This window comes from Hydractinia symbiolongicarpus, chromosome 10 (genome assembly GCF_029227915.1).
Source record: "Hydractinia symbiolongicarpus strain clone_291-10 chromosome 10, HSymV2.1, whole genome shotgun sequence".
Lineage (NCBI taxonomy): Eukaryota > Metazoa > Cnidaria > Hydrozoa > Anthoathecata > Hydractiniidae > Hydractinia > Hydractinia symbiolongicarpus.
The window spans coordinates 16404659-16428470 of record NC_079884.1 but is presented as its reverse complement, the minus strand read 5'-3'; the positions used below and the strand labels follow the sequence as shown (position 1 = coordinate 16428470).

At 34.4% G+C, this 23812-nt stretch overlaps 1 protein-coding gene across 7 annotated transcripts in view; it reads right to left on the bottom strand.

Moving 5' to 3' along the window:
• Positions 1-23812, bottom strand: part of LOC130662299 (glutamate receptor ionotropic, NMDA 2B-like) — a 35075-nt gene that overhangs the window by 2866 nt on the left and 8397 nt on the right. Inside the window, exons 2-7 of one of the 7 annotated variants that reach the window (XM_057461122.1) lie at positions 18938-19087; positions 12505-13182; positions 11574-12121; positions 11125-11324; positions 1869-2674; positions 1455-1618 (exon numbers count right to left, since the gene is read on the bottom strand). In XM_057461122.1, coding sequence (XP_057317105.1) covers positions 1455-1618; positions 1869-2674; positions 11125-11324; positions 11574-12121; positions 12505-12825 — 2039 coding nt within the window. In that variant the 5' untranslated portion in view covers positions 12826-13182; positions 18938-19087. Of the gene's footprint in view, positions 1-142; positions 974-1454; positions 1619-1868; positions 2675-11124; positions 11325-11573; positions 12122-12504; positions 13384-17201; positions 17605-17691; positions 17795-18937; positions 19088-23812 lie in introns of those variants that run through there. The other 6 variants (XM_057461124.1, XM_057461123.1, XM_057461126.1 and 3 more) reach the window with 6 other exon arrangements.

The window sequence follows — 23812 nt, the reverse complement described above, 5'->3', positions numbered from 1 at the left end:
ATGGAAACATGTGGTCATGTTCCCACATATCTATTTATTTCATTGGTTGAAATTTACACCATTGTTATTATAATCCAATTAGCTCACACCCTATCATAGAATATACAGATCATAGTAAATGATCGAAGAAAAAAGAAAATAGTTAATGTTAGTTTTCTTACTTCAAAACAAAAATACAGTGTTTATATCGTACATGTTTATACATGTATATATTTTGTGTGAAAAATAAGTCTTCCGCACATTGTACAAATAAAAAAAAGATGGAATATGAACTCGTTCTGCCATTAATAATCAGTAATCTTAATGTCCCTTAAATCACGCAAAGATTAAGAAGTCTTTGTTTTATCAACAAAACAACAATTAACAGAGTCAGCTCATTTAAATACACACAAACCGACAATAAAAAAATGTCAACACACGATTTCACGCTGACGATACTATCCGTGTATCTCGTTGAAACTAACTCTGCGTTTTCAGCGACGCCGGCATTGACGGATTCTTTTCTTCAAAATCTCTCTCACTCTTATTAATAGATGTCGACAATGTCGCTTTTCTGCTAAGGACGTTCTTATTTTGAAAAAAACTTTTAACGGCAACCGTCAATTTAACGTTCAGATATTTGTAATAAAATCGCTCCGGAATTAATACAGGGAAACTGACCACCGATACCACGATGAGCAATATTATTAACCCTCCGAAATCTGTCACTCCTAGTCTACTGTTTTCAATGTTTTCGTTGAATTTGCATGTTTCGATAAACCATTTGGAGAGGAAGGAGTAAATTTCGTCAGTTTCCAGTTGCTGCAAGATCACCTTATTCATAAGTTCTGTTGTGGAGTGAAGTTTTTTATTCAACGCCAAGCCATAGCCGGAAGCTAACATTGTGTCCTTCTTTAATCGCAACTTGCAGTCCGGATCGTGTGATGCATACCATAACAAAAACATATAATCATCCAAAAATGCCTGTAGTGTTCTAATATAAAAACTACTGTCAGAATTTTTAGTTAGTTATTAAAGGTAGCTAATAATTTAGCCTCGTTTCCAGGTGTTTTTGACAGAAAAAATATTAGAGAATGATTGGAAAGGTCTGATTTTTTTTACGACATTGGTGAATACAAGACATACAGAGCGTTACATTTGTTTAGTCAGATCATAGTTATGATTGTAATATTTCTCTTATCGAGGAGGTTTAAGCCTACCTTCCTGCTTTCATTTAAAGTGTTTCGGCAAGCTTCATTGGAAGTAAGTAAAAATTAAAGAAGCTCGAGGAATCCCACTGTACTTATAAATCTTAAAACAATTAAAATCAGAAATAAAATGACATTTGTTCATTAGGATTTGAGGAAATATTGTAAAGTAACACTATTCGTCACTTTACATATTAGGCTATGGCTATTGAAAGTAAGAACAGTTTAGAACCAAATCGGGATCAATCCTTTTCACCCTGAGCTTACCCATTACTAACTCTTTGAAATCCTTCTTCAGTATTCTTCACATTGTAAGGTTTCATGAAGTTACCCATGCGTTTCAATATCTCTGTTTCGCCATTTTGAAAGAAACTTTCATAACTGCTACTTTTTATAGTCCCGAAGGTAAATTCGCTAGTTGGATTTCTCATCTAAAAAACATTTTATGATTTTATTACAATAATCAGAAGTAGTAATTATGATCGCGTATCAGCTGGCTCAGTGAAAAGCTGTTTGGGAGCAACAAAATTTAAATCGCTTCATGCACATAGGGTAAGTTAGTAAACACCTTGATGTTGCATCTTCTACAAAAATTCCATGCAATGTTATGTTGACCATTCCAGGAAAATTACGCATGCAGCGTAGCAGTTTAAAGAAAAAAACTAACACAAAAGAGCTTACCCTTGGGTCTTTTGATCCTAGGAAAGGATTCTTCTCTTGGTTTTGGACGCTTTGTGCAGCTAAAACTGCTGTATACGTCGTTACTACGATTACCATACCAAATGCAAACACAATGGCTGACACTCTTGCTCCGGCTCGAACTGGATTCACACCACCAAGATCTCTCTGTAGCGTCACTCCGCTTATATAGGTCATACTTTCAAACGTTGGGTAATACTTGAGAAATTTAAACTTACAATCAGTCAAGCTCAACGCGTATAGATTGTTCTCAAAAATATAATTTAACACCATTGCACCCACAACTACCACCCATAGGGTTAGCTGCAGTTCTCCCGACAGAGGGGCTATAAAATCCCAATTTAAGAATTCCAGTCTAACAATTTGTGGTTTTACAAGAATACCCATTTGAGCCTCCATGTACGGGACTGTATAATCAATAAATCTTGATCGTTCACCAGTTATTGTCAAACCAGCCACGGCAATATCTGCTTTCCCGCTTTCAACGTCGCGGATCAAACCATTCCATTCTCCGTCTTGATATATACCATATTTGCCATCCTCTACGATATACATGTCGATGTCAAGATTGAGTTCTTCGATTAGTATTTGGAAAAACTCAATAACAAAACCAACGCAACACGTCACTTCGTAATGTACACTTTTATTGCCAGCAACAGAAACTGGTTTCCGACATATGATTCCAACTTTACATGACTGCTGGACTGGATCGAGCATATGAGTTTCTTCGATCGTGTATGGGCTATCAAGTATCGTAACAGCACGCAAAAACCTTCGAACTTTGTCACCTATAACGTGAGAAGTATTAGCTATTTTTAATAACTTAATATCCAGGTCTCCTTAGTGTAAACAGAGGAGCTGAAACCACGTATTGCGTGTTTAGGTAATTATTTTCACACTAAAAACAATAAAAAAGCTGTTTTTCACGCACATACCGTAAATGATCGATTAAGCCCCCGGGTGCTTATTTGTCAAAATTGGTTTTGGGGGAGGGGGCTTATTCGGGGGGGGGGGGGGGGGGGGGGTTAAATGGGAGGGGGCTTATAAAATTATGCAAAAATCTAGTGTGCTAAAAAATAAAAACAACGATTTTAATACACACAACATTGATGAATTCCGACGGTTTCAAGCCATTCATCGTATTTCTCTGTGCAATATGCTTTAAACGGCTTGTTCCAACTAACATCCGGCGCCTGAATATATTAAGTGCAACCTCCAGGGACCAAAACGGTTCAATCTTTTTAGATTTAAGACATGCTCCGAAAACTGGCATTAAATGACACTCATATGTATCCCAAGCTAACAATCTGCGTTGAAAGAAAAAAAAAGAAAAACACCCTAACTTTGAATTGGATATTATAAACACGAGTGTTATTAATACCTCAACCTGCGAAATAAATACCATTTAATCAATTGTTTACAGTAGTATTTTCTCAGTCCCTATCAACTATATTGAAATTACTGTGAATTCGAATAAGCCCCCATGGGGGCTTATTCGGGAAGGGGGCTTATGGTCAAAATGGGTTTTGGGGAAGGGGGCTTATTCGGAAGGGGTATTCTGGAGTGGGGGCTTAATCGATTATTTACGGTATAAAACAAGACAAAACAAAATAATACAGCTATCTCGTGTTGATACTAACTCTCTTTGAATGCGTGTTTTGTGTTACATACGGCTCCGAACTTCGATATCTATATGGACGTGTTTTTTCTTGACTGTGCGAAAAGTGGAGATTTTTATATCTCTCACTTAATCTAAAATATCGTAGCAGTCTCTAAATCCAAGAAGAATTCCATTTTAATGGCGAATTAAGATAAGATTTTTCTTTCAAAATATGAAAATTACAGTTTTATATGATAAGTAGACTGAGAGAAAATTACGTCTAAAGTCAGGAGTAGTTTAAAATACGTTTTAGTCCTTAGCTGCAAAGGTAAAAAAAGTCATCTTAATTTTTGGAACCTTGAAGTCTCCTTTTTTATGGCTCGAAATTTCGGAAAATGGTTCAACTGGTCTTGAATGTAGAATAAAGTAAAAAAAAATTCAAATATTAAGAGTATTTCATCATCAATTAGTCTTTTTCCGATTTTAACGTAAACATCATTTTTGCTATTATCTTAGAGTACTCTTAAGAATTTCATGATTTTCTTCAGCAGCTTCACTTTAAGGTATACAATTGTTGGATTTGACTTGATTTCACAAGGTTAAAGAGTGCCTGAGGATAAATATGGTCCTTTTAATTTTTCGACATAAAAAAGCGTACTAGAAGGCAATTTGACTGTTATATCTGAATTTACTCGTCGATACCGAAATAGAAATGTCTCAAAACATGATATTGGCTATCCTAAAGATAATCCAGGACGGAAAACGTAGAAAATAAAGAGTGATCGAAGATTAAAATGGTTTTTTCGTTAAGGCGCTGTTAAGGACTTATCTTTTCAAGAACTACTCCAAATTTCGCCCGAAAGTGTTTCAGAAACTGTTACTAAGAAGAATTTTCAATATCAGTAAAGGCCAGTGTTATTAACAAATTCGACTCCACGAGGAGTGGTACGTGAAAGTTCAAGTCCTTGTTTTCATGATAGAATTTAGCTAGATTTCACTTTGATGCGGAAGTATTTAAATTAAAAAAAGATCCAATTTCTAACAGTTTGCGTTAGACAAGCCGCGTTAATGATTTAAAAAGTAAAAGTAAATTAATAAAGTGAAAATATTTATGAAATGTATAAGAATTATTTTTAAGAGGAGAAAAAGATTAGAAAGGTCATCTGAAAATCTCTAGTGAAAGTATACCTGAACAAGCCATTAAATGGCACATGTCATGTTAAAAAAGTACTAATAAATAAAGCCAATAAAGCCACAAACCATGTGTACTGAACTTGCGTCACTTTACTTTCCTTTCGCATTTATTTGAAGACATTGCATTGTTTTACGAGATCAAATCGAATGTTTACTTTCTGAATCGAATGTTTTTTTAAATCGAAACAGTGTTTTGGCGCGCGTGGGATTAAAAAGAAAGAAAGTTTCATTCAAACTTCATTGTCTGAAAGTTTGAGATGGCGCCAGTCAGTAAAGCAAAGTTTTATTTTTGTCGCGATGACTCATGCAAGAAACAATTCAGTGATATGAGCAACAGAAATAAACACGAGAAGAGATTCAACTATCAACCAGTAACACTTGGGAAAAACAGAAAAATACAGCCTCTGTATGATGAGAAAGCAAAGTTGTGGGCTTGTCCGACGGTTGATTGTCCCTTACGATCGAAATTTAGAGGGAATATTGTTCGCCATAAGAAAGAGTGTACAAAAGTAATGGTCCGGAAGCAGAAAATGAGTCAGAACAAAGTATGTGAGTATTGCGGAAAGACATTTGGTCAAAAGTTCAACAGAGATCGTCACGTTAAGCCACATCATGAATCTCCTGATGTAGACAATGAGGAGGACCAGGATGCTACTCTACCCACATTTCTATCACTAGAGTCTGAAAGCCAACCGGAAGCTCAAAATCCCAACGTATCAGCCATATCCGATGTAATGAATGTCTCTTTTATGAGCAGTTATGGTAATGTAATCGAAACGGAAATGTCATTCGTTGACCAACAAAATGCTGTTTTTGAGATCCGTGAACCAACATCGTCGAGCATTCCTCCGTTTGAACCTGAAAATTTAGTACCGCATAACGCAACAGTTGACGAGAATAATGATTCACTCACACTGTCCATTCCTCTATCACCCATCCGGAATAACGACACTTATGACATGAACGACACAACCACATCAATCGGCGTCGAACTTGCCAGATTGGCTGAAAAACGTGACAACATGTTTGAGCGTCAATTCAAGGAATCCGTTCTCTCGAAATTGAAATGCGATTTAAATAGCCGATTTTATAAACATACGGCAGCAAAGTTTTTGGACGAAACCTTCGGAGAGGCCCTTGATAACGAATGCTTTATTAGGTGGATTGCTAAAAGTTTGGATTACAAGCCTTACAGACTAAAATCAATTTTAACTAACTACAAACATCAACACAAAGCTCGCTATTCAATCCCTATGGAAAATCTTCAACGAATCTACAATTACTGGTTGAACGAAGAAGTCTCCATCCCGACAACTGATTCCGGACGAAATGAAAGCAGAATCGGTAAGTTTCGTTATTTAAAAGATTTCAAACATTTAGCTTGTATTACTGATGACAGTGTAGAGGAGAAACAGATCATTCTGAAAAAGACCGGCAGTACTAAAACGTATATCAGAGCCCATCGCCGAATATACACAAAACCTGTTCGTCAACTCTTCAAGGATTTTAATAAAATTCACCAGGATTTGAAGTGTTCGTTCTCCACTTTCTACAAATATCGACCATTCTATATCGGCCCACCTACAGAACGAGAAAAGGAGTCGTGTCTTTGTATCAAATGCCAAAATGTCCATCTTTTATTGAAAGGAATCAACAATTTCCGAAAAACAGAATGTTTAAAACAGCTAAACTCTGTCACGGAGTTTCTCAGTTTAAAAGCTTCATTGTCATCAGAAGATCTCGAAAAGCTTCATCCGGAATTCACCTCGCTGAAGGAGACATCTTATTACAGTTTTGGAAAGAAGACGGAAATCTATGTCAAGAATGGTGTCGAAAAGAGCTACGAGAGAACAACACGTCTTGACAAAAAGCACAATGTATCGGAAATAGTGGAGCAACTCATCGCTCTCGGTCCAGCCTATCTCAAACATCGCCAACATGTACAGAATACCGCAACAGTTATTCCAAAAATCAGAGAACGACACGAAGGGAGCAGGTACATTGAAATGGATTTTTCAGAGAACATTGCCATCAAAACCAAACACGAGGTACAAGAAGCGCATTTTTCTGGGAAACAGTACGCCTTACATTGTTCCATTGTTGAACCCGGAGAAAACAAATTTGTGTATCATTTGAGTGACGATACAACTCACGACCCATCTTTCGTTTTTGAAGTCCTTGAGGATATTTTTGATCGTTGGGAAATCCGAAATGAAACAGTTATCATTAAAAGCGATAACGCTCCCACTCAATATAAAAATAAATGGGCTTTTCATTCATACCATTCTCTTGCCAACAAGTACGATGTACGCATAATTCGTCTGTACGGAGCAGCAGGTCACGGTAAAGGGCTAATTGATGCCATGTCCGCCTTCGGAGTTAAATCTATATTAAGACGAGACATCATTGGTTTGGACGTTTGGTTTGTCGACAGCCAAGCGATTCGTGACTATCTCGATATCCGGAAAGATCCCAGAATGAGTTACACAGTCGTCAGTCAAAAGCAAGATGACAAAAAGCGCATGGCGAGAGTTGAACGGAAGATCGATGGTTGTATGGCAATGCATCTGTTTGAATACAAGCCTAATGAGAATTCTGTATATATGAAAGAATTCTTATGTGATTGTGGTAACTGTTTAAATTTAGAGTTTGATGCATGTTTGAGAGTAGATGGTCCTGATGAGAGTCAAATGGATAAAGTTGAGGAATCCGTAGAAAACGATGATGACTGTTACCTGGATGAAAAACGAGATCGTGGTCAACCCTTTTTTGAATTTGTTTCGATTCTATGCTTTATTGCCGTAATCTCATTCAACTCCTGTGAGCCAATTTATTTTATTAAAGTGATTGAAAAAGGAGTTGCAACTGATGTAATGAGGGATCGTTACGGACACTCCATTAATTCTGGCGAGTGTTTCTTGAGAGGAAACTATCTGAAGTCTGACAGGTCTCGCAATATGGCTTTGAAAAGATTCAGCATAGTTCCTGGAGATGTTCTTTGTGATCCTGTTGAAGTGTTTGAAGCTTTCGTTGATATTGATCATGACAGCCTTTGTATGCCAAAGGATATCTATGTGGAACTTGTTTTAAGAGCATCGTAAATTTTTACAATTTTGCCTTGGACTAAGTTAATCTCAAATTACTCTTAAATAAGTCATAAACAGAATACTATACTAAACATTTGCACACCCTATATCGAATTTGAATATTGAATCGTATAACTGATTCTTATTATTTCATTGAAATTATCTACGTCCTGTTTTTCGCTTCTAGCGTAGGATATTGAACCTAGATTTTATGAATTTTAAAGACCAATAACATCATAATTCACTCTTTTGAACGAAAATTTATCATTGTAAATAAGTATTATATGTTCCTAATTATTATTTATCCAAATTTCTAAATTGTTATTTAATAAAAATTTCAAAGTTATAATTCACCAAAAATTATTTATTCAAAGACCACATTTATCTCGAAGTACTCATTAATTCTGTTGCCAACTTTGATTTGAATGAAAAAAGCATAGTCAGACAATTTATTCTGCCAAATTTTCAAATCGCTATAATGTTTTAAGAGTGATTATTGCATGTTTTCGAAAAAGTTAGGCTTGTGACTAAATCGCTCATTACTTACTCATTTCTGAATAAATTTTACTCATCACAGTTTTTACTGGTTTCCAAGATGTCAAAGATGCTTTAAAAATACAATTTTACTATTTTTTCGAAAAAATGAGTAAATCACGAGCAAAAACTCAAAATGACCAATATTATCGCGACACACTCCTAATTTTCAAAATTGACCTTGTAGGACCAATAGTATCTCTACAAACTCCAACCCAGTGAGTTTTCTTGATCTAATAACGGTTTTAACCAAAGTTATTAAATATTTTGTGATTTTGCTTTTTTTCATTTTACAACTTTTTCGCACAGTCAAGAGAAAACACGTCCATATATAAATCGTCTATCTACACCACCGCATTAAAAACGATTTGTTTTTTCACACAATCCGCAGGAATGTGTGTTTGGTTTGGCCTTTCTTCGTCTCCGGAAAAAAATCAACACATCGGTGAATCTTTAACGCGGAGCCAAATCATGTGCGAGATTACATGAGAAACTTGCCGAGGCGGTAAAAGTTTTATTTATAAGGCGGGTCGACATTGATTTTTTAAAGAATGTCTTAAGATCTAGTGCTCATTATGTTGCATTTATTATAGTGTAGTTAAGTCTTGCTTAAGATAAACCTATTTCATATTCCTTTACAAGTTATTGACTTACACCTTATAGGTGGCTAGTGTTTGAAACGCAACTTCAGGAACGAAAAGTTGTTTGATGGCGCGCCGTTTATTAATTTTTGCGCAAAAGGTGCTTCTTTTGCTTTCCGTATAAAACTTTGGGTCTTGTCGCACATATTGGTTGTTATTACGCTGGTTACTGGTTACTTGTTTTGTATTTTCATGTATGTATTTAGTCCTTATCTTAGTCTTTCAACTATGGTTTTACATTGATTTCATATCATTTTGGAGCTTAAAACATTGTGATTGCATCATTTAAGGAACTTAAGCTAGCTAAATTAGTAGCATTTTGGAAATTCATTCTCTGCAGACTTTGATTATATTTTTTTATCCATGTTATTCTATCTTTAAAGTTTATACCAGTATTGCAAATGGTTTTGTATCTTCATTATGATGATACAATCATCTTGAAATTTGTCATTTCAGATGATTCTTCACCCCCACAGTGTTGACATCAATCAAATAATTGTAGCTAAACACAAAGTTTCACTTTATGATAGACAACAACATTGTTGGTTATGTCACAAATCTATCGCCAATGAAGTCCAGAGTTTTGCATTTATGTTATTGAGATTCTTTAAATCGAAGTGAAATAACCTGCATAGCTAGCAACTTTTATATTATTTAGTATAGAGCCTTAAGCGTATAGCGTATAACATCCGTATTAGATCATTAGTAAAACAGACTTTTGAAATAATTCCAGTGTATCTCACAGTGGAAAAACACGAAATGCGATATATAAAGGACGGGCGAACCTGTGGATTTTTCCACGGGCTAACGACTAGTTTTGTGCATATATATTAATTTTTTATATAATATCGATATCGAGGTTTATCAGAATAGCCGTCAGCTCCTTTATATCAGTTTTAACGTTTATTGTTGTATTAAATAACCCAATTTTTCAGGATTGAAGTCCGAAGTACCTGTTTTTAACTTTTTTCCTGCCGCTACTTCTATTCCGATATGTTTGTAAAGATTTTTGAGAATCACATCCAAGCTGCTACTTTTTATAAATTCCCCCACGCCTTTCATAAGTGATATTTCTTCCTCATTTGCAAATTTGTTATATATATACTTCAAATCGCAGTATTATGTGCCAATGGTACAAACAGGACTTGCATATTGGGTTTTACAGGAATCAATTTTTTCGCTTTACCTAGTGTTATATCTTTGTTTTTATTATATAGTCAATTGGGTATGTTGTTTTGTTATTCATGTTTTTTTTTAAATAATTTATTGAAAGAAAAACGGTTATATATAATATTATTGATATCTTTTTTTAATGTGACATCACCCTCTATATGCAAGTACTGCTGCTACCCCTTATGATAGAACATTCACACAAAAGCGTAAATAGTTGAAAAGTTTCTTATTTTAACTGGCAGAAGGTCAGAATGGCCTCCTGGCAGTTGTGAGTGATTAAACCGTCTCAGTTTCTTGTTTTTCTAGCATCGGCAGATTTCAACCATGTTTTAATTGATTTATTAAGATTGGATTGTGTTCAAATCGACAGGTTTTTTATTGTTTGTTTTGTTTTTATGCGTGCAACAGCTTTTTTAATGTGAAAATAATTAGCAAACCCTGCAACACTTCATTTTTACTGACCGGTGACCTTGTAATAGAACGTTCGCTTCCAGTGCGAAGTTTGTGGGTACAAACCCCAACCGAGTCATGCCTTTATTAAAGCACAGTTGTCTAGTTAGAAGGTTGCTGTGCTTGCGCACGACTTTCGTAACTCAAATGAGGACTTTAAATGCACTAGGACCCTCATTAATAACAGTACAAATAGGAACTGAAGAGACTATCTTAGGTACATAATCACAATAAAGAAAATAAACTTATTTCTTAAAGTGAAACAAGTAAAACTAATAAAGTAACGAATTTGTACAAAAGAATTACAACAAATAATTCATAGCATATAGCATGATTGCTTTGTTTCTCTTTTTATTGCTGACTTAGTTTCCACATAACTGCTATAAACCGAGTGATGAGTATAGTTGACACATTATCAATTTTTGTCTACACTTGCAAATAAATCATTTTTCGAACTGGAGATAAAAGTGTTATATAAAATCACATAGGTGTGTTGTTAAGACAAATGCATTTTCGCACCGTTGAAAAAACAAAAGAAAAAACTTAATCAACTTTCTTACCAGAAACAGACCTCAATATTGGGATAGTGTTGTGTTGAATAATAAATTGATTCTTTTTGAGCTCAGCATGAACCGACGTCCAATAGTCTCCTTCGGCAAGATTGCGATAGCGTACTGTCATGTGCAGCTCTTCTTCCACGTAATGCTCGTTCAGTTGAATTGTTTCATATAACTTCGAAAGTATACACGAGGGGTGAGAACTAAAATAGGATCAGAAAAAAAGTGATTAGAAATATAATCTCAATTTTTGGTTCGTTTTTTCGCGGAAATATTCGTATCCTATCAATGGTTATTTTTTTTGCCCAAAGAAACAATACGTGGAAATAAAAAAACTTTTATTTTTGTCTCTCTTTGCAAGACATCAAGGCCGCTTCCATTTAAAGTTTCAAGCATGGAATGTTATTGGATTATTATCATTATTATTATTATAAAAGAAACAAAGCACTTACGCTATGCATGTATTCATGTATCCATCGTACATCGCCAGCAACCGAGGTATAGTGGTCGTTAACTTCATGTACGGGCGGACTATAATATCATCTTCATCCTCCGAGAAGGAGATTATTCTCAAAGGAATAAACGATGAAGACACTCCATCCTTGTAGTTTGGTATTAGCCAAACTTGAGCGGGACCAGTTAAATCAAAATAGCTAGCATGACGAAAAACATCTTGCATGTTCTCATGAGCACTCAACAGTATAACTAAACTTACTTCAGATGTTTTCAAGATATAAAACTGTTCTTTTAACTCCTCTCTGTGTCTTGGATGCAACGTTAACTTTACATGGTGTAAATTTAGATTGACTTTATTGTTTCTTTCAGCCTTGCGAAGGTCCTTCATGAGATTGTCTGAGAAGTGTTTTGAGCAATGACTTTCATCCGATATTAATACAACACCTTTTAAAAAGACACTGTAAACTAGTGAAATCAAAATACTTCTGTATGACTGCGTGTACTTAATGCACGATGCGAATTCCGTATTATTGACCCATGCACCCTATGAAAAAGAAGAGCTATACTTAGTGAATGAATCTTGTAAAACTGTAAAAAGTGAAGTTGCTGATTATATCTCTCCATCTTAGTGTGTTTCAACCATTGGAACCGTCTATTAATTGCAAAGCGCTTTTACCGGAATGTCATCAAGTTATGGTCACGGCTATATTCACCAACAAGGGGCATACTATGAAAAAGAAAATACTCATTCCCCAGGGTATTAAACATTTTAGTGCAATGTTTATAGCAACTAGTAAATTTTATCAAAAAGGTCGTCTCTGATAAAAAAAGGAAAGAAAGGCCTTGGGACGGAGGTTTTAAATTACTTGTTTCAACATAACATTAGGAACCCAAAGATTTAAAACACCAGCTTTCAAAATAACTTACTAGCTCAAACAAAGATGTGCCAAATGCCACATGATTTCTTTGTAAATCACCTGCCGGTGCGTGTCTTTTAAAAAATGAGAAAATAAAATCGTTTTCACTGAACATCAACTTTGTCAAGTTCTGTAAAGTATCATTTTTTGATACCTCTCTGTATCTAACATTGCTCAATGTTAAATTGTTAAGTGCTAAACTAGAGCGCAAATATTTAATGTCTTTTTCGAAACATTTATCATAAAGAATTGTAACATTATACGCCATACATACTTCTATCGAGAAATAAAACAGTAAACATTTTAACCCATATTTAACTGTATCTACCATTTTAGATTTGTATCATGTGTTATTCTACCAGTTTTCCTTCGTAGCTTCATTACAACCTGACATATAGGATAGCAAATCAAAATTTCTTCTTCGCTCAATATAAAAAAGGAATTTTAAATTAATGCACGTTTGGGAAAATATATATTCTTTCTTTCTTTCTTATTTCTTCTTCTTATAAATCCGGCAGGTGGCTTTCCATAGGACTTAAAAATAAAAGTCGAAAAAGGTTAATAAAGCCTGGTTGTTATTCGTGGTTTGTTGCATTGATGCACAAACAAAAGAAGAGTCAAAGGAAAACTGTTCAATCGCATTGTATGTAGTCTGACTTTCTCATTGATATTAGCGCCCAGATCCTTTCTATAAAAGAAAAAAAATAAGCAAATGGTTAAAAGCCAACAAGAACGTTTCTTAAGACGAGATAAAATAGTCGTCGTTTCTTGTGTCAAAGGTAGAAAAATGGTAAGTTGGAAAAAAGTATAAACCCTTTATAAAACACTGTGTTAAAATTTTGAAGAAGTGATTGCTAATGGTGTCAAAAACTCTCAAAATGTCTCACTTATCACACCCGTTCCCAGACTCTTGTCATTTTTTGACAATCTGCTATTGCGTTAGGGATAAGGATGCTTCTATCAATTCAGGTCAGGTAAGGTTTATTTTCATTAAGAATTCTGAGAACTCGTCTTGCAAAAGTTTGAAAATTGCCCGCTTGAATGACGTCACTTCTTACCAAGGTGGTTTAAAAACCTCCTTGTTTTTACAATACGCAAAGTCAGAATCCCTTGACTGCAAATAAAAACCGCTTTTTTGCTCAAAGAAGGTCGAACAATTGTATTTTTTCGCACAAAGCGTTTCACAGGCTAGGTAAACAATTTTAACGACATAAGAAAATTGAAAAGACGTGGTCGAGCATTAATCAATGAAAGAAATTTCTTAAAAAGAAAAACAAAACAAACTAATGAAAATTTTGATACAGCTTGCTTTGAAATTATCTCTAAAGAATGCGAAACTGAATTCCACTTTTAATTGAAATTATATAACTTTAAACTTCCATTCAACAAAAAAAATGTGCAGGCGGGAGGGTGGGAGGGCGTATATTTCCAACTAAGTTTCTATTTTGAACTTATGGTAGTAGCGTAAATAAAATGCGAGCAAACATGGCTGTTGTGGAGATTGGTTAAGAAAAAAGTTTGTGTTTGGAAACATAGAATATTTAAGAAATAAAAAGGGAAAGAAAAAAGTGAGAGAAATACATGATGAATTAAAATGTTTCGTAAAAGAAAAAATGTTTGTTAATAAATATACCTCCATTTGAAGTCTAAAGAAAGTGCAGTTAAAGGTTTGTTCCGCAAGGCGAAGAAAGTCTCAGAAAAGTCTTTGAGAAAAGGACCTTGGTTTTTATGGTCTTAAATCTTTGGAAGATTTTAAGTACATCGTGCTCATTCTGCTGCTGGCCATCGTGAATTTTTATGTTTTTTAAGAATTTTAATTGATCATTTTTAATAAGCGTAAAAAAATCGGCGTAAAAGATAACCAAAATAAAATATTAAAATTCTGTTAATAAAAAAGCCTACATCTATATTTTTGTACCGCAAACTTAAGAAAAAAGGATGCACAGGGCTGGTTTCTTTGGCACACATGATTACAGTTTTTAAAATGTTTTTGCATGGCAAGAAACGATATAATATACTTTAAATGTACACGAGAAACCCTAGTGCGCACTGGAAATATTTCTAGTACGCACTAGACATTCTGCTAGTGCGCACTAGACTGCACCTTTAGTGCGCAGTAAGCATACTGTTACTGCGCACTAGACTGCACCTTTAGTTTGGTAAAAGATAATGTATTATAGCTATAAAATCGTGACAAGTGTGTTATAAAAGAAAAAATAAGAATATGTAGTCTGAAAATAACCTTTGCTGCCACCTTTAAAGATATTTTCCAAGTTGTTTTTCAGAGAAAAAGAGAAAATGGATAAATTTTCAGCCTTGCCGTTGTTCTTATTTTGTTTTTATTGTTCATCAATTTTCAGGTTTTGTTATTTTTCTTTTAAAATTGTTCTTATAGAGAAAAGAAGTTTATGTAAGTTAAGTTAGCTATATTTACAGTTACAATAATAATTAAAATTAAATTTTAAAATTTTAGAATATTCAATGATTTTGTTCCCTCATATTACTCAGTCCTCTTCAAAGTTCAGTACTTTTTCAGATTATTGCTAATGGCGGAAATCTTTAAGCCGCAGGGCTTCTTGTTTCATCTAGAATCTCATCTTCCGAATGTTAAATCAAGTCAATGCTTGCCAACGGTTCACAAAATCAAGGCTATCGTAATATCCGACAAAGGCTATTTCAACCTTAAATCATACACAGAAACGTGTGCCATACCGCTCTTTAAAATTTCATACCGTTTGTTATGATACTAAAACTCATAACTTTTAATTAAAAGATTATTTTAGAACAAATGTGATATGTTTTAAACGAATATATTGCGGGATATGAAAACTATATCTTCTTTGCTTCTATCTATATAATAATACGCTAAGTGTATCTGAGTGTCTGTAACAGGCAAAGTGGATATGCTCATTTTCCTTTGATGTTGCCGAAAAAAATCTTTGATGTTGCCGTAAAATATATGTCTTCTTTGTCGTAAAACGCTGCAAGTTTTGGGTGGTTTGTTAAATGAAGTTCTAGCACAAAGTAACGGGAAATTGTGTTTGTAAAAAGGAGGGCTGTTCTTTTAAGCATTTTCTACTCTTTCCTTCAAAATAAATCTTTACAAAAGCATTTTAAAAGAGGTATGGTATATAAATGAAGTATAGAAAGGTTTCTGTAAGGTTTTTTTATGTTTTTTTTTTCAGTTTTGATGATATTATTGATGCGAGACATGTTTGTTAGCTAGCATCATAAAACCAACCACACCAACAACAACTTAATAGCTAGCTAGCTCGGACTTTGTAAATATGTAGCCATGTTCTTTATACCTAGCTAAGTCTCCAGTTTATATTCAACTGATCAGCTATTAGCTGCTGTAGCTAGGTTATGTCTGCTTCAGTTTCATGTTGCTTTTTACATGTAGCTAAGCTAGCTACCGCAGTGTTATCTTAGTGGTCTTTGCTAAGAATGTGACTGTAACTTATTTCATTTGACATTTTAAGCTTAAATTAACAATCCACAACAACTTTAAAAAAACTATTACATAACTAGCTGAATACCCGTGGGAGAATCCACTGAATCTCTCATTAAACCGATGTAAGGGATACCAAACAAAAACATACAACACAGTAATTTAAATTTTTAAAAGTCACAATTTGTATTATTCTAGTTTGTAAATACTGGAACAAAACGTCCAAAAAAATAAACATGTGCAGCATAAAAAAATAATAATAAAAGAGAAAAAAGCCCTGGGGTTGAAGTTGCTCGCAATCTGCGTTATATTTGTACCCGCTAAAACAGAACGCTTAAAAATATAAGCAGATAAGCAGGTCCAGTAACAAATAAAAATGCAAAAGGTTTAACAAAATCGAAGGTGGCTAACAAGTCTGCTAAAACTATATACTTGCTTTGCCATACCCGAAATACACCAGGGAAAATAGTATACCAGACATTAGAAAAAATCGTTAAGTTACACAAATAAGGTTATTGCAAAGTTTCCATAACGTACAATTTCTAATGCATCATACCAAATTAGCTATTTAGTCTATTGCATACAGCAATCCTCCCAATGTGCAAACGTGCAGTGCATGATAACAATGCAGTGTTTTCGAATTGAAGAATCGAATATTATTTTAAACGGTAACGTAACAGATGTAAACATTGATTTAACTTTGTTTACATTAAGGTTTATTATAACGACATCAACCACTTCGTAGCGTTAAAAACAGTAACAACGAAAAAATACTTTCTACTTTTTATATAAACTCTTCTCTATTATATACACGCTGTATTTTATAAGAATAGTGTTTTTTTTTTCGTTTTAGACTTCATGTTCTTAACTTTGCCTGGTGTACTTGCCCATTGCTTTGGAGAGAAGAAGGTTCAGTCATACACATTTTTATATTAAAACAAACAACCAAGCTTAGACATATACTTAGGATATTCTGGCCCATTGTTTAGAGTATATTCTTACAAAAAAATGTTAAATATGTTCAGGCTAAAAATAAAACATATTTAACTTCATATTTAAGGGAAAGTTTAGCTGGAAGCGTGTAAACGGCTTAAAAACGTCGCTTTACAACAACAGTTTTGTTTTTTAAATTTTAGATTCTTATAAAAATCGTGTCTAAAGAAAACGCGTTTAAGCTCAAGACGCAACAAGGAACTAAAAATTTAAAGGAAAAGCTGAGCTCTGAAAGTTATAACGGTTAAAAAATCGTTACACACCTAACTTATCTCTTTACCAGATAAACTAAACAACACAACTGCCTTTCTTTGGCTTTCTCAGTTAGCTAGCGTCTCTGAATAAAAGTCCAATCAGTTTTTTACTTCGATTACCAAACTTCACTTCATCCCAAAGAAAACAAAATGAATAAAAGTCCAATCAGTTTTTTACTTCGATTACCAAACTTCACTTCATCCCAAAGAAAACAAAATGAAAATGTACAGCTAGCTGCAATTGTGTGACACATTTCCAATCAGTTCTCTTTTGACGTTATATCATGGTACGTTTTCTTCTTTATTACAAATTTTTCTGGCAACAACATAAACTTTTTTTATTCTCGCTCGACAACAACATTCGCTCGACAACAAGAGTTTTGTTCCTTACATCTTAGATTCGAATTATCATTCAAATTCAATAGTTTTTTTAAAAAGAAAGCAACGTGGGTCCTAGAACACAAAAATGATAGAAAAAATAAATAAGCTTTAATCTAACCTCATGATGAGTAAACATTGTTTGAAATAACTTTTTTCAAGATTACTTTGAAAAAGAGACAACTTTCTTTGCTTTGGTTTTCATTTTTCTGTTGATAAACTTTATTTCCGTGAGATACGGCGCGCACATTGTAAACCGGGGGTAAAATTAAATTATTCTATCTATAACGATCAACGGGGCATTTAAAACAAAAAAACAAATAAAACCATTTAAAAACCATTTAGCCTATATACAATAAAGAAAAAGAGTTTTATTTTTGAAAGTAATAAGAAAAAGGAATTAAATATTTAAATAGTAACCCCCTGATTTGCGTTTTTTTTAACTTGGTAAATTTTAGCGTAACGCCACGTCGTAAGAAAGTGACCCGTGATTTGTGTGGCATGGCCTCACCGTGCGCACACACACAAGGCGTATTAATATATAGACTAGTCGTTAGTCAGTGGAACAATCCACGGGTTTGCCCATCCTTTAAATTTACCCGTCGCAACAAAGTGGATGAACACATATCGCATTTGATATTCGTGTTTCCGTAGCATGATTTTCTAAGTTAGCCGGGGTCTGCGAAGAGACAGACAGACGACGGCTATTATTATAGAGATTTTTTTGCTTTTTTAATTTTTTCCGTTCCTGTCCGCGAGAAAAATTGAAATGATTTCAACTTTTAGTTTGAATCAGTACGGATCGGAGGGAAGCGGAAAATTTCATCACCAATTCGATACAACAAATCATAATTGTCCGTTCCCATTTGTTTTTTGCTAGAATTCATGTTAACACAAGATATTGTATGATGGTGTATGATGATTAGTAGTAATAGTCATTTAACCCGTAAAAAATGCATTAAATGATGTATGTATGAAGAGACTATAAATGGTTAAAAATCAAACAAAATGTCACAACAGAAGTTTCAAATTTTGTACATTATAAGCTTTATAAACCACGCCCCGAAGTGTAAGCTATACGTGGGTCCAACTTGGCGGATTTAAGGTTTACCTCATGAGAAAAGTCTGTTTTGTTTTACGATAATCTAACCTCTCTTTTTGTTCGAATTTCTCTAAGAAACTTTTATAATATATTTTCTGTTTTTTAAAACCAACGGAAGTTAATTTAACAATGTTTTTTAAAATTTGAAGCTTCAAACAGGGGAAATATTCAATCTTTGAGGGTATGCTCTAATAGGCAACACTTCGTTGAATATTCTCAATGATCTTTTGCACACAGCAATCTTTGTACACAAAATGATACTAACCGGATACTTAATATTACATCCAAGTCATGAGCAAATCTTTTCTCCATCATTAGCTTTCAGTGTCCATAAACTGTACTTTTTTGGAGCCACAGTAATACACCAAGGACGATTTGCCGGTCTGCTAAACATTGGAATGTCTTCAAGGTTTTCCTTTAAAGAAGTAAGAAAAGAGAATTAAATATTTATATAGTAACCCCCTTATTTGCGTTTTCTTTAACTTGGTAAATTTTAGCGTAACGCCACGTCGTAAGAAAGTGACCCGTGATTTGTGTGACATGGCCTCACCGTGTGCGCACACACACATAAGGCGTATTAATATATAGATATTTAAGAAGAGTTTAAGGACTGTTTTTAAGAAAATAATGTTTTTTTCACATTTTGTGTATGCAAATAATGTATTTTTCACATTTTGTTTAACTAAACTTATATACATCAGTATATGACGAAACGATTTTTATTTAACAAGTAGTAGTTCTGGTAACTTAAGTGTAGTGATTTTTGTTGTTCTAGATATTCTGACTAAAATGTTTTTGTTTATGACATTTTGTCTTAATTAATTAATTTTAATTAATTTTTGAGGCAGTACAACACCGAAGAAACTTGTAATCTATATAATAATACGCTAAGTGTATCTGTGTGTCTGTATAAGGCAGAGTGGATATGTTCATTTTCCTTTGATCTTACCGAAATTTTCTTTGAAGTAACCGAAAAATGCATGTCTAATATGTTAAATTTTCTGACGTTACGGCGCGACGTAAATAACACTACTTTAACGTCAATATCTTATATTAAATTAGTGAAGCCATCACAGTGCACTTAAAACTTTGAGGCCAAATAACTTGGAAATGAGGTGGTGACGTCAGTGATTTTTCACCGCGTGGGTAACTAGGGACCACCTGGGACCAATTTGGGTAAGTTTCCCAAACCTGAGTCCCCAAATCCGTTTCGGAATGGACCCTAATATATCTGAACCGTTTGTCAAAAATACATGATCCTATACATTTTCTTGATCAGCGTTTCAAGATCTATACGATGAAGGCAACAGGTATACAAATTTCTTAAAATAATTTTTTTGCATATTGTTCGTTTCTGCTGACGTCAGCAAAATTTTTAAACCCTTATATCTCTTTAGGTGTTTGTCCAAAACAAATGATCCTATCATTATTTTAATCAGCTATTCCAGCTCTACACAATAGGGGCAACAAGTAAACAAATTTCCAAGAAAAAATATTTTATCTGTTGACAGATCTTAGCTGACGTCATCATAATTTAAATAACGTTTCATTTTTACTGTTATCCTGCCTAAGTGGATTTTTCCACGGGCTTTATCGACTAGTCTCTTATAATAATACAGAGACTGTGTCTGTTTGCAACAGGCAAAGTGGATATGCTTATTTTCCTTTGATGTAGCCGAAAAAGTTATGTCTCAAATGTTAAAATTTCTGTCCTTACGGCGCGACGTAAATAACACTACTTTAACGTCAATATCTTATACTAAGTTAATGAAACCATTATAGTGCACCTAAAACTTTGGGGCCAAATAACTTGGAAACGAGGTGGTGACGTCAATTATTTTTCACCGCGTGGGTAACTAGGGACCACTTGGGACCAATTTGGGTAAGTTTCCCAAACCTGGGTCCCCGAGTCCGTTTCGGAATGGATAGGTTGATAACGTCATGAAAAAACCTTTAAGCCATATTATCTCTGCAACCATTTATCAAAAGTACATGATCATATGCATTTTCTTGATCAGCGTTTCAAGATCTATGCGACGAAGGCAACATGTATACAAATTTCTAAAAAAAATTTTTAGCTTTTGACGGGCCATTGCTCACGTCAGCAAAATTTTTAAACCCTTATATCTCATTAACCGCTCATAAAAAGCACATGATCATATACATTTTCTTGATCAGCGCTTTAACCTCTACACAATAGAGGCAACGTGAAAACAAGCTTCTGAATTATTTTTTTTGTGGATGGGTTGCTGACGTCTTAAAGTCAAGTAACTCTTTTTCTTCATTTTTATCCTGCCTCAGTGGATTTTTCCACGGTCCTTATTGACGTCTAATAAAATATATTTCAAAAAGAATCATATCATTACAATGAAAAAACCACATAAAGAAAAGGGAGACATTAAGCGTGGAAAGATAACACTAAACATTTAAAGGTTGACACTACAGTTCTAGAAATAATCAGGATTGAGTTATCAGAGAGCATCAGCTTCTCTTTGCACTAGTTCGATATCGGGCATCTCCATAAATCTCCTCTTTTTGTGCGTGCGTGATCCACGGATGGACAGAATCATCGATCTTAGCAGACTGTAATTAACTCTTGTTTGTATATAACTAACAGTTGCACTTAATTTGTTGTTCTTCTTTAGCGATATATGCTCTGCTAACTTAGCGTAAAATCTGCGAAACTCTCGTCCCATTCCTCCAGTAGCGCTAAAAACAAATGGTGTAAACGAACCATTTTCAGTTTGTATGATTCTATCATTATATGCTCTTTTTTTCGACTTTTCGTTCATGTCATACGCTTTTTCCATAGAAATGTTGCTATAGCATCAAGCTTGTGGGTTGAATACATCGAAATACGCTCTCTGTCCATAGCACCAAAAATTTTTGGCTGCAATGTCAACACGCGCCTCGTCTTGTTGATTGTTGGATGCAATACGCTCACCCGTTAATGGTTCGAGACATGGCTCTGTTTCAACTTATTGAGTAGTCTATATAATAATACGCCAGTTCCGTGTCTCTGTGACAGGCAAAGTTGATATCGTCATTTTCCTTTGATCTTACCGAACTTTTCTTTGAAGTAACCGAAAAAGGCATGTCTAATATGTTAAATTTTCTGACGTTACTGCGCGACGTCAATAACACTACTTTAACGTCAATATCCTATATTATATTAATGAAGCTATTACAGTGCACCTAAAACTTTGAGGCCAATCAACTTGGAAACGAGGTAGTGACGTCAATGATTTTTCACCGTGTGTAACTAGGGACCACCTAGGACCAATTTGGGTAATTTTTCCAAAGCTGGGTCCCATAATCCGTTTCGGAAGGGACGGGTTGATGACGTCATCAAAAAACCTTCAAACCCTAATATCTCCGCAACCGTTTGTCAAAAGTATATGATCCTATACACTTTCTTGATCAACGTTTTAGGATCTATACGATAAAGGAAACAGGTATACAAATTTCTAAAATAAATTTTTTTTGTGTATGGACTCTGCTGACGTCAGCATAGTAAGTAAAATACCCTATTTTAGTCCTTATTTTAGTCCTTTTAGTCCTTATTTTAGTCCTTATTTTCATGTATAAGATTAAAAATTTAATAGCACCAAATATATTCATTACATTATTTAAGAAAGTTCAACATAAATATCCAACTAGATTTTCGGGTAATAATTTCCTTCGGCCAAAAATCATATCTAATTTAACAAAATTTTGTTTCGTTTTTTTTTTCGTGAAATCAGGGCAGAATATACTAAACTTTTTAATTGTGAATTTTTTTTCAAAAATTCCCTCTGCATCTCTGTTTATTTTGTTTGTTTATTTTTACTCGCTAATAACGCTGTGATGATCTTTGTAACACTTTTTCCAGGGTGGCCACAGAGCGCGTGGCCTAGTGGTTATGGAGTTCGCTTCGCAATCACAAGGTCCGTGGTTCGGTCCACAGCGCGGGCATGTTTAGCAAGTGTCTTTACTACAGCTACGGGTCAACCCATGCCATGTGAGGGAAATTGGGTAGGTAATGCCGGTGTATACTTAATGCATACATTCCGAACCAGGACCCACATTGATAACAGTGTTTCAAACACTGAAGTGGCTATATCCTGTATAGATATTCGGCATAATAATAATAATTATAATTGGTTAAAGAAATTCCCTGACTTTTCCCTGACTTTTCCATGACCAAAACCGTTAAGAAAAATTAAACCCCTAAATTAATCAATTATCAAACAAACCATAAATTTCATTATTTAGAGAACAACTTTGCTGAAAAAAGTACAAGTACTTTTTTCTACATGATGAAAAACAACAAAATCGTGTCAAAATATAAAGAACATATACATTCATACAGAATATTCATATAAAATCAGAACTTTAAAAAAAAATTGACTAGAAAAACAACAAATATCAACTAATATCCTATAAAGAGTCTGTGAGCATTGACGTTACTTTTCTTTCTGAAGATCCTTAGCTTCTCCACAGCTTTATCTAGTTTGGCTATGTTAGCTTTCTTTTCGGTGACCTTCCTTCTAAAAGCATTTGCTTCAACTAAAAAGTCCATGTTCTAAGATTCCTCATCTTTGTAGCAGAGTTTTTCAATATCTGTGTTCAGTGCATTGATGGATGAGATTAATCTTTTCTTATAGTTTTTAACATTGTTGATTTCGTCTGTTATTGATTTTCGTTTGTTTGATTTCTTGTCTTCGTTGACTTTTCTTTTTTGGTCTTCCAGATGTGTTCCGTATCTTTGTCTGGCAGCTTTACAACTTTTCAACAGACCATTACTCAATTGATACTCATGCAAATCCACATTGGATGATTGTAGGTGGTCATATACAGCTCTTTGGCTAACAATAGATTTCTCTTGAAGATTCTCAATCAACAGTTCTTTATTGATACTAAATCCCCGTTCAACAGGAGATTGACTGTGTGATGATGTGAAGATCACTTTACAGATGGCCTACAACGCTTTTTGATCTTTGAAATACGGCCTTAGGAATTCATCCACTCTTGATTTGCTGAAATCAAATTGCACAAACTTTTCCTTAGTAGGTGCGTCGAGCGATGACAAGCTCTTCTTTTGCCGAATCTGCCACAGAAGGCAACACATGATCAACCTGATGAAGCTTTTCAACCAGAG